General features: G+C 46.2%; 1 protein-coding gene and 1 non-coding gene across 2 annotated transcripts; one reads left to right on the top strand and one right to left on the bottom strand.

Moving 5' to 3' along the window:
• Positions 1-63: 63 nt before the first annotated feature.
• On the bottom strand, positions 64-7,639 carry TBPL2 (TATA-box binding protein like 2). The gene is made up of 7 exons (XM_042814494.1): positions 7,590-7,639; positions 4,268-4,681; positions 3,712-3,799; positions 3,046-3,137; positions 2,054-2,221; positions 1,203-1,297; positions 64-291 (listed from the first exon to the last, which is right to left on the bottom strand). The coding sequence occupies exons 1-7, from the start codon at positions 7,637-7,639 to the stop codon at positions 212-214; spliced, it is 987 nt and encodes a 328-aa protein (XP_042670428.1). The 3' UTR covers positions 64-211.
• Positions 7,483-7,554, top strand: TRNAG-UCC. The gene has a single exon. It is a non-coding gene; the product is annotated as a tRNA-Gly (tRNA).
• Positions 7,640-15,008: the final 7,369 nt, after the last annotated feature.

The following is a 15,008-nucleotide window of genomic DNA, read 5'->3' as shown; positions in this document are numbered from 1 at the left end:
GTTGTCAGAACCAAAGTGAATTGTGGACAGCAAATCTGCAAGCAAAAAGCATTTCACAAACTGTAGGAAGGGATCAGCATTTATAGCATTCACAATAACATCACTTTCATCCTCCACATCTATACATTTGGGTCCAGGAATAGCCTTGGCTTCTCTTCCATGCTTAGCAATACAAACCCATACGTTATTTCTATCTACTTTACAGGCTGCTTTAAGATGTTTTCTTGAAACCTCTAAGAATGGGATAGATGTTCTCAAACGCCTCATAGATTTCAGAACACTCTTTTGCTCCTGTAAAGACATTTGAGGGGAAAAAAAAGGTAAGAAACAGTATTGAGAGCAACTGAGTGCACTTCAAACCTAACGATGAGATTGCACACCATGAAGAAACAAGAGTTTAAAAGCAAATTTAAGCTAACATTTGATAAAACTGGAGGAAGAATTTCCACCCTGTTACTTCTGCTACCTCACAAACAACAATCTCTAGCTTGCTCTAAGACTGGACTAGTTTTGGTTAAGCTGAGGCTTAAGGTTCTTCCTGAAAGTGTCATGCATTAGCTTTGAAGTAATGCAGCTGCGAAGAATCATGGTTTTATCTGCTTAACCATAACAGCTCTGCCTCTTGATAAGAAGCAAGGTGGAAAAAGAAATGGAGAGATTTCTCCCCATAGTGGAAATTCATCCACAGTTAAAGAGCTCCACTCCTCCAATTCCAAGATGTTTTGTATTCTTTACACTGTGTTAGGTCACGAGTTTGCCAAACCATCTGGAACAGGCTCTTACTTCTCCACCCTTTCCTCTAGTAATCCTAAGTACACATTGCCAGTGAAGTGTTTTAAGAAGTTTACTTCCTGTCCAATTCTCAATTGCTGCTTGTGATACTCATATTTAAGCAACTGTGAGTGGTACTGGCACATCAGGCTCCTGGTGGGATTCCTTGCAGCGATGAGGCATTATGCTTTGAATAAAGATACTCGAGTTTAATGACATGGAAATTTGAGACACTACACAAAGCAACATGAGGTTCTAGTGCAACAATACCAACATTGTTATCTGCAGAAAACACAGATAAGCAGCAGTAGGCATCAAAAAGACTGCTAAGTGGCTTTACTGCAGCAAGATATGACATCGGCATGCTCAATTTAAACACTTCCTCAGAAGATGTAGTAGCTCTCAGTTACGGATAATACGAGACCACTTACCAGTCAGAACAACTTTTCCAGACACAAAGATGAGCAACACTATCCTCGGTTTGACCATCCTATAAATAAGGCCAGGAAATAGTTCAGGTTCATAGCTGTTTGAAAACAAGCAGGTAAAATTAGTGAAATGCAAGTGCTGTTTCAGTGTTGCATGATGAAATGCTCTATGACTATACTAGCAGGAAGCTAAACCCACAGATTATAGCTAGCTACCCAGAAAAAGACAGGTCAAAGTCTAAATATCTTGAACAGAAATGTAGTAAACCCCAGCAGAGCTGGTAGGAGTGCCCTGTGCTTCCTGTTAGAGACTTTTGAATCCCATTTTCCATAGGTTCAAATAGCTTAAGAGTTGCCTCAATTAAACCTGAATTATTTAATCAAGGTTATTTTTTTCCTTTTGTACATGGTCTGCAGTCTCCCTCTGAGCTTTAGCATCGGACTTGGCAATAATAGGAGACACAAAATGTTGGTCATTAGCTGCTCTTAGACATCCTACAAGGAGAAAGCAGCAAACAGCACAGGGAAGGAAGTTCAAGATGGGTTCATTGCTATCATGCTGCTGTAGGCTTTACTGCAACTGTGCCACTGCTGTAATTAAGCCAAGGGTCGCTTTGGCCCGAGCCCTGCTCAGAACAGGAGTTAGTGCAGAAAGCATGCCTTGCTATCCCTACGTGGAATTTACAGCCACTTCTCGCCTGCTGAACCAGTTCTGGTGAGCCAAAGATACGCTTGATATTCAGCACTCAGTTAATTATTACGTTAAATTGCCAGGCTCCAGAATTTGAGCCTCTTTACAGCTTACAAAGAACGTTCCAAGCTCCATGGGGCCATAACCCACTTCTCCCACATACCTGCTGAACTGCTGGTGGGTGAGAACCAGCCCTTCCAGTCGGATGGGGAACCTCACATCACAGCTCCCCACCATGTTCTGGATCTTGAAGTCCAGAAACTTGGCAGGGAACCCCAGCTTCTGCACCACACGCGCATATTTCCTTGCTGCGAGCCGTGACTGCTCTTCACTGAGGGGAAGAGCAGAAGGGGGAAGCAGCCCTGAGGGCTTTCGTCTGCTCTGAAGCTGGAATTCCACGTAGAGCCACCACCATGCTACTCTGCTGCTGCTCGAAATAGTAAGCTCTTATCCCCAGAAGCACTTCAGTGAGCTATAAAGAATAGCGTGCTGTGGTGCTCATTTTCCTGTGGTTTATATGAGCACATTACATCACCAAGGGTTTCCACTGTGTAAGTAATGCCTTGCAGCATTATCTCATCCCTTCAATTAGGGCTGATCCAGGAGGGAGACCACAGATATCAGTGTGGCCATCCAGCTAGGTGGGGGTTGGAGAAGAGGTTTCCTGAGCCATGAGTCAATGCATCATCTCACGGGCAGTTTAGAGTCTTAAAGAAGAATAACATATTGAGGCAGCTGCTGAATTTGAGAGCAGGGCCTTCAGAGTACAGAAATCATCTTTGCTTTTCTCCAGCCCCCATTTTCACCACAAGCATATGTGTCGTCTAGTGAGCTGACACCAAAGAAACTTGACAGACACAAATTACATCTCAACTCACTTTAAAGTCAGTGAGAAATGCAAATAACCCCTTAACAACTCCTGGGCATCTTAGCAGCTTTTCTGCTAATACCTACTCAGCTATTCTGTATTCAGGGGCAGAAGCACGCAGGTCAGTAATTACAGAACTCCTGCCACAAAGAAAACATTTTCAGGACTAGAGCTTCATTTTTCTTGCAGTTGATAGCAAACCCTTTGCTAGGTAATTTAAACAAGGCTGAGCTGAGGAAGTACAGGTACAGCTGAAAGACCTTTGAGGAGGCAAAAGAAACAAGTACCTTTTTGCTCCTGTGCAAACCATTTTTCCCGAGCTGAAGATAAGGGCCGTCGTTCGTGGTTCCCTGATCCTCATGATCACAGCAGCAAACCTCTAGAAATTCAAAGGCAAACCTCAGAGTCAAGCTGAAAGAATCATAGAACCAGAACCACAAAGGTTGGAAAAGACCACTAAGATCACCAAGCCCAACCCCAGCCCACCCCACTGTGCCCACTAGGCCGTGTCCCTCAGTGCCACATCTACCCTTCCTCAGTACCACGTCTGTTCGTTCTTTCAAAGAATTCCCACTACCACAGAGCTCAGCACTGCATGCAGTTACTTTGCAAAAGGATTTATTGACCACCCTGAAATTATTATACTTTCCCTCCACCCATGACTTGGGCATTTAGAACAACTAAACCTAAATTTTATTGAGCCTGGAGTCACCTACATGAACCCAACTTATTCCCAGTCCATTTCTACAGCATAGAGATGCACAGTACCACTCTGACCCAAGTAATTCCCTTTCTTTTAGCTTTTGGACATATCTTTCTTTTCCCCAGCAAGGGCTGTAGGTCAAGACATTGCTGTTAGAAAAGGGATGAAGTTCAGGGTGCATATCTGTATATTGGAGTCCAGCAGCACTGAGAGAAGGGAATAGGAATAAAGCTCAGCCCTCAGGATTTACCTTTGGGTTATACTCTGCATTTCTGGCATGCAGAGCTATGTTCTTCAGATCTAGTTTACAAGCCAAATTTACAGTTGACACAATATTCCTGAAGAATGAGAAAGATTTGTCACATTGCAGAAAGAAGCTGTTACAGAGCAAAACCCCACAATTATTAGTAGCTAATGTGGAGTCACAGCCCTGTTAACAGTTGCCAACATTTAATTTACTGCCCACCTCTTTCCCACTTCAGCACTAAGCTATTTTTGCCAAACTGTAGCCATTCAATACCAAAATTAATTTCTCAGAAGAGGAAACATAACCAGATACAAAATTATTAGTCCCAACGTACTGCATTTATTTGTCTTCCAGTAACTAAATCACTGAAGTAATTTACAGCTTTGAATTGCACCGCTGCTGTGTATTTACAGACTTCCTAGAGCTCTCCTAAGGAAAGAGTACATTTGTCTTCACAGGTGTGAGCTACTCTCCAGCCTTTAACAGAGCTGGGTCAGCAATGGTGGTACTGTGAGGATGGTGCTGCTCTTCTCATGCTACACATGCAACATCAACTTACTGTAACTGAGGAACTATGCCAGAGCTCTCTGATGCAGGTGTCACTGGGGTCATAGGAGTCATTGGTGTCAGGGGAGGACACACACCAGGTTCTCCTGGGCTTGGCTGCGTTGCACCTGGGTACGACGGGCTGCTTTCCTCCATGAAGATCCCTCTGTCCTCATTGCTCGGCACTGATCCATTGAGCCCTCCTTGCATTTCATGACCATCTTCAGATGGATTTTGTTCTTTGTTATCTTGGGTAATGTCTGGAAGAAAGCTGAGGTCCACGGAGGAGAAGTCTGCAGGAAGCTCTTTGGGCTGATTAAATTGAGAACCAAATGATACATCTTCAGCTACTTGAATTGGAAGGTCCACGTCATAGGGGCTCATAGGATTAAACAGCTGGGGACTGGCAGAGAGGTCATCCTTGAATGGAGAAAAAAACATCAATAAGGACGTTGTATTAAAACACTGACTTCAACTGGGAGACTACGTTAGGTTCTCTCTCTATTCAGCTAGGAGCTTTCCATCATTTTCCCCTCAAGTATTATAGCAAGGAAGAGCCTTAGGGTATGAAACCATCATTTGCTTGGCTGTTAGCTTATAGAACCTAAATAACTTTTCCTGGTGGAGGTGCACATTTCCCCACTACACCCCAAAGGCAGTCCAGAGCCCTGTGCTGATGCCTCAAATTGAGAAATACTGAATACCTTTAGCAGTGATTGGAGGAACAGTGGTGACACCGGGCCTTTGCCATACCTCAGTTCTGCACGTAGCTCACAGAATTGCTCCCGAGTTTTTCCAGGGAGGACCACGAGCACTTTCTGTCTTTTGCTCTCACTCTGTAACACTCCCCCTTTTCCTACCAAGGGACAGCGTCAGCGTTGTGTTGGATTTGTGCAATAGAGGGCAGCAGTTCACGGACCCGTGAGCACATTAAGCATTCAGCTGCTGGAGGTTACCAGACTAATTCAAGCGAGACGCAGCCAAAGCCAGCATCCTTCCCCAGATCAAGTGATTACAGCACACCACGTATCTGCAGGCAAATGCTTGCATACTAATGCGCTCCTTTATCAGCGTCGTTTAAAAAAGGAATTAGAAGTGTTTAAAAGGCATCGCGTCATTGAGAAGGCAAGAGTTCAGGGAAGAATTTATTCCCTCCTTCATTGGGGCCACAAGCCTGAAGTCGAGGAAAGCTTCTTTCAAAAAGGTGACTTCACCTGCCACAGCAGGTGGCAGCTTGGGCTGTCTGTACAAAGGGTTTTGTGTCCATTTAGGCAATTCAAGCACTGAGAGCCTAAAGGGCTTGAAAACCCAAGCACAAATCAGAACAGGAAACTGCATACAAGGCGGAGCCCCTTCAGTTGGCAGTGACTGCCCAAGCTCTGCAGGGAAAAGGGTTTCCAGATTGATGTGTTCAGCCCTGAGCCAGTGCTGCTCTGTGCTCAGCAGCTCACTTAGCAGTTGTGTGCTCTGCGCCCAGTTACTCTGCAGGATGCCTGCCTGGAGAAAACATTCACAGCTTGTGAAACTCTCAGTGAGTGAGCAATCATCACAGAGGGCTCTTAGTGTAAATAGATACAGGGAGGTCTAGCTCTGAAGTGGGTTCAAAAGCAGCCCTAGAACCAGCTTCTAGATGCAAAGCTCCAGGTGTGATCATCAGGGAAGAACGCAGCTGGAGGAAACCCCAGCCCCCCTTTGCAGCACAGGACCCAAGAGCACTCAGAACTCACTGATGCACATCATAAGGCACCCAAGTCAAATACAAGCATTTTAGAGCAGTAAGCAGTTACTTAGAAATGACAATGTATTATGGAATATGCATTTCAATATATTTTTCTCCTAGGAACAATAGAAGGAATGCCTCTGCAAGACCTCCAACAGACCAAGCAGCAGCTCTAAAGGAATTGACTACAGAATAAAACTCAGCTCCATAGGACTTGTCTAAGAAAGTCACAATGCATGTAAGTCGTAACGAGTAGAAGATGGTTCAAATAAAAGCCTTGTCACTGCAAGCATACAGGACTATTCACACATAGCAAAGGGTATCAGAGAATATGAGAAAGAAAGGTAAAAAAGCCACAGATGAATAGCAAACAGTTGAAGGCATAGCTTAAAGAAACAAGCTAGTGGATGTGCAGTCAATGGGATTGGAAGCGTGAGCTGGAAAATATATAATCTAAAGGAACAAAATAAACTGCTAAGGTGGGCAGAAAAAGAAAGCCAATCTTCCCTGCAACTGTTTTAGGAAAAGTCTTTATAGGGTTAAATGCTGGGGAAGATGGTCTTCATGTTAGACAGATGCTCAGAGGCTGTGGAAGGGGCACAAAAACCACGTTTGCCTTGGGCTGGCTGCCAAGGGTTATTGCTATAGACTCCAGGTTAATTAACTTCACTGAAGGCCCCATCAGCTACATAGCTTTGGACATTTCCTAGCAGCTCCAGAAAGGAAACTCCACACTGATCCTGTGTGAGATCATCACATTTGAGGCAGTGTGAGGGGAAAAGAGCCCTTTTACTTCTGCTGCAGTAGTTTGTGCAGCCCAGGTATGTGCAAATCAAATCCAGCTGCTTTTAGCATCAGACCTGGCTTTTTTTTTTTTTTTTTTTAAAAGCATCCTAAATATCTGCTACTATCAAGTATCTCAACAGGTTTGAAATAGAAAATTCCATTTTGTCTGTAAAATCCAAGTTCTACCTCCCCATGTTATACACCTTATGGGGCTACATACATTGCTGACTGCTACCAGGAGGTCTTGGAATTTAAGCAGTGTGGGTAAAGCTTAGCTTCTAACCTGAAAATGGTAAAAAGGAGAAAAACGTGTAACTGTGGGAGCTGTGAACACACAGAGCTAGAAGTACAACCCTGTACTCTGTTATTGCTGCAGTAACTGCAACAGCAGGAAGCCACCTGGAGCCAGGAGAGCCATTTTAAACAGAAAGGAAAAGATTTTTACACACGTTTACCAGCCAGCATGAGGAGATTGAGCCTCCTTGCACATAGGCTAGAGTGTAGCAGTGTTTATTCCACAGGAGATGAGAGCAATCTCGTGCAAGAAGGGCATAGGCTCCTCTATGCTCCCAGTAGCTCTTGGCTGAAGGAACCCTCCATTTCCCCCATACAAACAAATACTGCAGAAAGTAAGAAGCATGAAAAAACCCAGGGGAAAAAGAAGGGAAGCAGGAATTGCTGCTCTGCAATTTGAACACATGCAGAAAACCTAGACCAGCACAGCGTTGGTGGTATAGTGGTGAGCATAGCTGCCTTCCAAGCAGTTGACCCGGGTTCGATTCCCGGCCAACGCAAGTCGTATTTTTTTTCTCCCCCCCCCATAGATACCTGCGTGCCGCAGTGCTCCAGGTACTGCTCCAGTGGCGAGACGTCCTCCATGCGTGCAAAAACTGTTGCTACCCCCCAACCACAGTTTTATAGCACGGGGCAGCACTGGAGCAGGTGCAGCTCATAGAGGCACAGCTGGTGGTGAACAGCAAGGGGAATTGTGACCTCCAGCATTGTTTTTACTCTTTGCAAGCAGGCTGGTAGATAATTTTCACCTTGGGGATGTGCTGGAGAAATTGGGGATCTGCCTGGTGCTCCCCATCAGGATACAGGCACAGCCTAAGCCTTTTCATAGGGTTGTGGATGAGCAAGGAGCCAGAGGTGAGAAGGGAGAGCATGCAAACATAAAGCCTCACCTTTTGCTGTGGCTTTTTAGTGAGCAAGTACAGCAGGCCTTTAGCTTCGCCCACCTGCTTCATCAGGTGTAATAGGGTACAGCTGGTCTTGCAGCACCTCACTGTCAGGGCAGCCTCAGCCCACGTAGAAGGGCTTTAGGTGGTGCTGTCAGGTTCTTCTCACTGCCCCAAGGCAGTGAAAGATGAGGTTTGCATCCTATAGCTACAGAGTAGAGTGTATGTGACTGATGAGCATCCTTGTCTCCTTGGTGCAGCCTGCTGAGCTGGTTCTATGGCATTTTTGGGACTTGTCTTTCCCTGATGGTTCGCAGGTGCCAAATTCCTCTCACTCCAACTTCCATGATTCTGTGAAATTCAGCCTCAAGTGAGTTCGTGTGCTTTACACAGGAGACAGAGCAAGGAGGGGACTCTGAAGTTGCACTTGGACTACAGGGGACGGTAAAGCTGGCTTGCACCAGTTCACGATGGCTAAAACTGCAGTGTCCCCTAAGGGCTCCCTGGTGGTTGCAGATAGCACTGCAGGACTGTGTTGCTCTCCCGGCCCATGAATGCTGTAGTTGTGCTCAGACTGGGAACTGGGAGCGTTGTGGTGGCTGTGGTGTTCCTCTGGTGCTAACACAGCTGTGCTACTAATTCTCTCATCAGTCTAATGCCGTGATGCTTTGCTAACACCAGCAGTGACAAGCAGAAGCCCTTGGAGATGAGTGGGGTTCATTTTTTGAAGAGCAATTCAGTATCGTTCTTTGTATGGTCATAGAATATCCCAAATGGGAAGGGGCTGCCCATAAGGAACACAGAATCCAACTCCTGGCTCCACACAGCACCACCCAAAATCAGCCCAATTCCTCCTTGGATCAAGAAGATAGCTCTGCAGAGCTGCTACTCCCAGCAGTGTATTTGTCTCTTAAATGTTTCCATTGCACACAGCATTATCTGGATGCCACGATCTGGTTATGGGGTGGTACTATTCACAGGAGATTTCCAAAAAGCTGGAAGGGGCATGGGGCAAGTCAGTAAGGAGTCTCTACCTGTTCTATTCATTAATGCTCTTATTGGCCACCTATTCTAGCACCCCTTAAATGTCTTGCTGCTTGCTCTGAAGGTAGTTAATCTGGTTGGGCTTTATCTTATCTTTTTCAGGAACCACTTTGGGAATGAAAAGCCCATGGCTGGCAGCATTCTGCTTTCTGCTCACCTGATCTTCCTGCTAAGTTTCTGTAGCTGTAATTGTCTATGAGGAGCAGAGTGTCTCAGGTGCAGCTTGTATCTGCTGGTGCCCTCACTGCCTGCACCATCAAAGCCGTGCTTCTGAGGAAGACAAAAAAGCAGCTGAGAGCAAGAGCACCTTCCAAGAAAAGCCATTTATTAAGTGCAAGTTATGTCCCACTGCTCTCCATGTTGGTACCAGCAGCAGGACCAGGCTTGTTGTGAAGGGGAGAGTAGATGTTACATTTATTTCAGGGAAGGAGAGAAAGCAACATGAGTAATGGTGAGTAATTTGACATTTAATTGTGAGTAATTAAAGTGTGTCATCACTGGGCTGTGACGGTGTAAAGAGGAACAGAATCAGATCCACTGGATTTGACATTTAGTGGCTTGCTCTGTGTCAGCTGGGAGTGACCCTCTTACAGGAGTGCAGTCACAAGGCCTAGAAGTTGGGGCAGAGTCTGGTTTAATTTTATGGGATCACTGGATGATGGGAAGGATGGCTGTAAAGTATCACCCAGTGTAAAGTATCACCCAGTGCTGCCTGTCCAGCCCTGTGTCAGCCCAGTGGTGAGGCCTCTGCCTTGTCCCAGGCAGCCTGAGCTTCTCTCCTTCATAGAATCATGGAGTTGTTTGGGGTGGAAGGGGCCCTTCAAGGCCATCTAGTCCAAATCCCCCACAGTGAACAGGAACACCTACATCTTCATCTGGTGCTCAGAGGCCCATCCTGCCTGATCTTGAATGTCTCCAGGACGAGGCATCCATCACCCCTCCAGGCAACCTGTGCCAGTGCCTCACTACCCTTATCATAAAGAACTTTTTACTTATATCCCTTACTCCCTGCCAATGCCAGTGGCAGGGGATTGGGCCCTCTGCAAGCACAGGTTTGCTTTCAGCATTTCTGCACATCTCCCATATCCCTGGTAGGGACTGACGTGAGGTCAGTGCTGGGTATGCGTTGGCTTCTGGGCCCAGGGAAGAAATCTCCTTCTGCCAAAGGGAAGAGGGGTGAACTGGCTGGAAAAGAGCCATTCTTCTGCCTTCTGCAGAACATTGTCTGCAATGAAAGCCCTGCCTACTCCCATGTCAGAGAGTTGCTGAGAACCGAACCCGGAAAGGATTGCCAAACCCTCCACTGAATGCCAGAGGAAGCGACATCAGAAAAAGCCATCTGTCTCAGCTGAGGGACTGAATGGTGACTTTAAAACCATACAGTTAGCTGCACTTAATTGTCCTATTTGCCTAAAGCAAGTGATTAAACGAGGGCTTTCTGTATGTTGTTTGCATAGAAATCCACTTCTCCCTGCCCAGCCGCGCTCTGAACGGTTCACACTTGGACTGCAGAGTGGAGGAAAAGAAAGCACTTTGCTCTATTTTTATTTTCTATGCTGCCTTGAAAATGGCTAGAAAAGGCAAATGGGAGCCTTAAACATTCACTGACACCTTAATTGCTACCTAGCAATTAATGGCTACAGGCTTTCTTGGGCAGCTCACACATGGATATATCAGACACCTGGTTGCAGAAATGCCTTTTGTTAAGTCATCTCCCTAAATATTGTGCCAAATGCTCTGTGTAGATTGAATTGCATTTAAATGAGGTGAGCGTGCAATGGATCATCTGACTGCTGATGCTTCCCTCCAAGTTTTGTGACAAATGGCTCTAATGCAAGCATCGTGTCTCAAACCCTGAACTTACTCCTCCAATTAAATACTGATCCTTTAAGCCCTGTCTGGAGAAATAATATAGTAACAGCAGTCATGCGTGTTTGCACAGAAAAGCAGAGGTGTGCATGTAGCAGGTGCTAACAGAGCTCTTTGAATTTAGTTTGCAGGGATCACAGCAGCACTGAAGACTTGAGCAATTGGGGCTGGGACCCGTGGCATCTTTGGTGCAAGTTCTGCAGGAATTAGAGCACAACCTGCAATGCCTTCGCTGTATGCAAACACTGCAAAGAGTGCTGATGGGTTGCTGAAATCCCCATAGAACAGTGCTGTCTGGCAGCTCAGCAAGATGCAGTGGCTGACATGGAAGGAGTCCTCGGGGCGTGCAGCTCAGTGATTAGTCAGTCCTGGTTACCACTTCCTCCGATTAGCAGCAAGCAAATCAGCATGCTTGAGTCAACAAGGACCTCGGGAGGAACCAGACTTCCCCAAAGCACTGCCAGATGTCAGCAGACACTCCGACCCTCCCTCCGACCTTTTTGGGCCTCAATGCTCATAATTAGCTGTTAACATAGACGTGTTTCTGTCGCTCTGCCCCTTCTGCTGCAGGCTGCCCAGCACCATTGTTAGCTCAGCTGTAATGAAGCCATGCACGTGTGGCTCTGCAATGCTGCAGAGCATTGCATCTCCATTGCTGTTCCAAGCAAACAGGAGCCCAGCTGGAATCATGCACAGTGCAGCCTCACTCCCATTTGGATCCTGCTCTTTCTCACTTGCGATCTTTGATCATAGAATCATTTGAGTTGGAAGAAATCTTTAAAGACCACCCTGACCAACTCCTCTGCCAGAGCCCTGTCCAGCCTGACCTTGAAGATGGAGGCAGAGCACCCACCACCTCTTTGGGCAACCTGCTCCACTGCCTCATTACCTTTATTGTAAGAAACCTTTTCCTTATACCCAGTCTAAATCTCCCCTCTTCATTTTGAAACCATTTCCCATTATCCTCTGAGAGTCCGTCCCCTTTCTTACAGCCCCCTACAGAAACCCAAAGGCCGCTCTCACGTCTCCCCAGTGCCTTCCCTCTGCCAGGCTGTGCAGCCTCAGCTCTCAGCCTGTCCTCGTAGGGAGGTGCTCCATCCCTGGGATCATTTTTGTGGCCCTCCTCTTTTTTTCCTTTTTCTTCAGTCCTCTTATCTGTGGCTTGACAGAAATAATTAAATGCTTTAATTGCTTTGGACTGCCTTCAGTGAGCGTTTGCCCAAGCCAGTAATACAAGAGCAGCTCTGCTGATATCTGTCTGTGCTCAGAACATCTGACAGGGCTCAGTAATGTTTCTGGGAATATTAGGAACCCAGATGGCCATGTGCTGGGGATGGTCTGAAGCCGGGTGCCTCAGATCCCAAATCACATCAGATCCTTTGAGTTTCTTGTATTGGCATTAAGATGTGCTCACATTTATCCCCAGCTATGTTTACAGTCCTCTTTCTTCCAGTATGTGTGGTCATGCTGTCCCAAATAAGTGGCATGGGACACCTCTTGTGCATCTGTGTCCCTTTGCTTCTGATGCATTTCAGGTGAGTTAATAGTTCTGTGCTTAGGAAGAGCAGAACTTTTCTGTTGCTAACATTAGATTTATTACTATAACTATTATTTTATATTTATTTTTAATATATTATAATTATATATTTATATTTTATTTATATATTAATAATATATTAATAATTCCTTAGGTACTGATGAAGGGTAAGAATTCAAAAAGCCACGATAGATCAATGTGGAACAGCATGAATAATAACTGGAAAAGCTGACTGATCAATGAAAGAAAATATGTGAACCATTTCTGGAATACAGCACCTGAGGTGTTTTACAGCAATAGAAGTTTTCTCTGTCACATTCCTTCACTTGCTTTGCTTAATGATCACCAGCTCTTAAAAGTTCATCTTCTGCTACGATGCTACCGAGAAAGAGTCAGAAAGAGGAGGAATATTTTAAATTCCCTTTGAAGCAGTATTCCTGATGTTAATTCAAAGGTTAATCTTGTGTTGTTTGGAAAGCTGCTTTTCTGCCCAGCCTCCCTGTGATCTCTTTAGCTATATCTGATAACGAAGGCTTGAAAACTCCAGATTAGAAATTAAATTCTACCCCTGCGGCCCAGCCCTGATGACCCAAGGAGTCGCATAAAATACTCTTTCCTTTGCAGTGAGCTCTTTGAGCTAATGCTGTTGCTTTTGCCTTAAGATTGAGAATTCTTCTGGAGGAAAAGCTAATTACCATAGAATCACAGAATACCTTGGGTTGGAAGGGACCTCAACCCCCGAACCCCCTGCTGTGGGCTTGTTGCCCCCTACCAGATCAGGCTGCCCCATCCAGCCTGGCAATAGGCACCTCCAGGGATGGGGCACCCATAAACAAAGTTCTTAGCAATTTCTGTGACTTTCTTTAGCAGAATTTGAAATCTTTTTGGTACACAGGCATGTGATATATTACCTTCCAGCTCCAACTGATTGTAGGGATTTGCGCTTGTAAATGAAAAGAAAATGAATGCAAATAAGCAGAGGCAAAAAGAAAATTTGGTCATCGTTGTTTTTCCCTAGCCAGGAAAGAGAGGCTGAATCAGTGAGGTGTTGAGACTTGTTCCTGGCATTGATAAGGATCTCTCCTTCTCTCCTACAAAACGCTACATTAGCAATAATCAGTTTCCCTGCCTTAGCCCTGCAGTTGTCTTCCCCCCGCATCATCCCCGAGCCCATAGGTCTGCCATCTGAGAATGCAAAAATCCCAACACAAACGAAGACTTGAGGCACTTCAAACACTTTTCTTTCTCCCCAATGCTGCTGGGATTTCAGCACCGTTTGCATTATCTTCTCCCTGCAGCTGGGGCATGTGGCACTGCTGCTGATCTGCACTGCGGTCGCTCTGTGGTGGGTTTTGCAATAATCTGATGGGTGACTGCCTCATGTGTTGGGCAATGGTACACAACATTCTCATGCTGGCATTGCTGCTGCCTTCGAGTTGCTGAAAACAAAGGGAAATGATACAAAACTACCTCCTGCACCTGAAGCATGTGGTTCTGCACTGTGCTGCCACTGCAGCTTGCACCGTGCTGAGTAGTGAGGCCTTGCCTTCAACCTTCACTTGACAAGGCTGCTATTTTCCTGTTAATGTTTGGGGTTGTGGTGTTGGAAGTGAAAGAAATCCAGGAGTGGCACATGTTGGAGTGAGGGAAAAGCCACAGTTTTCACAGGCCAAACCCAAAATGTGTTTAAACTCTTTTAGATTGCAGCACCAACACAACCCATCATTCCATAAAATCATAGTATCATTATGAGTTGGAAAGGACCCTTCAAGGCTATCTGATCCTATTCCCCTGTGTGGACACCCACAGCTCCATCAGGTGCTCAGAGCCCCATCCAGACTGACCTTGAATGTCTCCAGGGCCATCCACCACCTCTCTGGGCAACCTGTGCCAGTGCTTCACTGCCCTTATTATAGAAAACCTATCCACTCTAAATCTCTTCTCTTTCAGTTGGAAACCATAACAACAGGTCAAGGGGAAATGGTTTGAAGTTGAGGGGGGGCAGATGGAGGTTGGATGTCAGGGGGAAGTTGTGTGCTATAAGAGTGGTGAGGTGCTGGAACAGCTGCCCAGAGAGGCTGTGATGCCCCGTCCATCCCTGGAGGTGTTCAAGGCCAGGTTGGATGGGGCCCTGGGCAGCCTGGACTGCTGTGAAATGTGGAGGTTGGTGGCCCTGCATGGCACAGGGGGGTTGGAGCTTCGTGATCCTTGAGGTCCCTTCCAACCCAGGCCATTCTGTGATTCTGCGGGTAGGTCATGATTGGACTCAATGATCTTTAATATCTTTTCCAACCTGGTCGATTCTATGATTCCATGATTCAATGAATGCATCCCGTCCTTTGAGCACGCTGGGCTGCTTCTCGGGAGATTCAGGCTGCAGATCTGAGAGTTTTAAATCAAATAAGGGAAATGTACGGGCAACGGGTGAACAAACCAGAGCTAAGAAGCTCCGCAACGTGTCATCCGCATGCGAGGTCCGAGGCTGTCAGGGCTCCTCCTGCCTCAGTCTCGCTGTAAAAAGCTCAGTGCAGCCCTATATCCCGGCCTTCCCGGGGTGTTCCCTGCGCAGGGCTCGAGGAGAGGCAGCTCCGCTCCTTTAACGGGAGGGAGGCGGGTGGGT

The sequence above is a fragment of the Centrocercus urophasianus genome, unplaced genomic scaffold, assembly GCF_019232065.1.
Source record: "Centrocercus urophasianus isolate 14NV4802_14NV808 unplaced genomic scaffold, USGS_Curo_1.0 seq_14, whole genome shotgun sequence".
NCBI classification, from domain to species: Eukaryota; Metazoa; Chordata; class Aves; order Galliformes; family Phasianidae; genus Centrocercus; species Centrocercus urophasianus.
The sequence above is the reverse complement of the archived record's forward strand: the minus strand, read 5'-3'. Positions and strand labels throughout refer to the sequence as shown.

Bases quoted from the DNA above. Each gene is read 5' to 3' on its own strand.
- TBPL2 (XM_042814494.1), bottom strand. From the start codon at position 7,639: ATGGAGGACGTCTCGCCACTGGAGCAGTACCTGGAGCACTGCGGCACG. The intron at 4,682-7,589 runs GGTATCTATGGG...GTTTTTTTCTCC, and splicing joins CTGGAGCACTGCGGCACGCA to ATTCAAGGATGACCTCTCTG. The intron at 3,800-4,267 runs GTAAGTTGATGT...CTCATTCTTCAG, and splicing joins GGCATAGTTCCTCAGTTACA to GAATATTGTGTCAACTGTAA.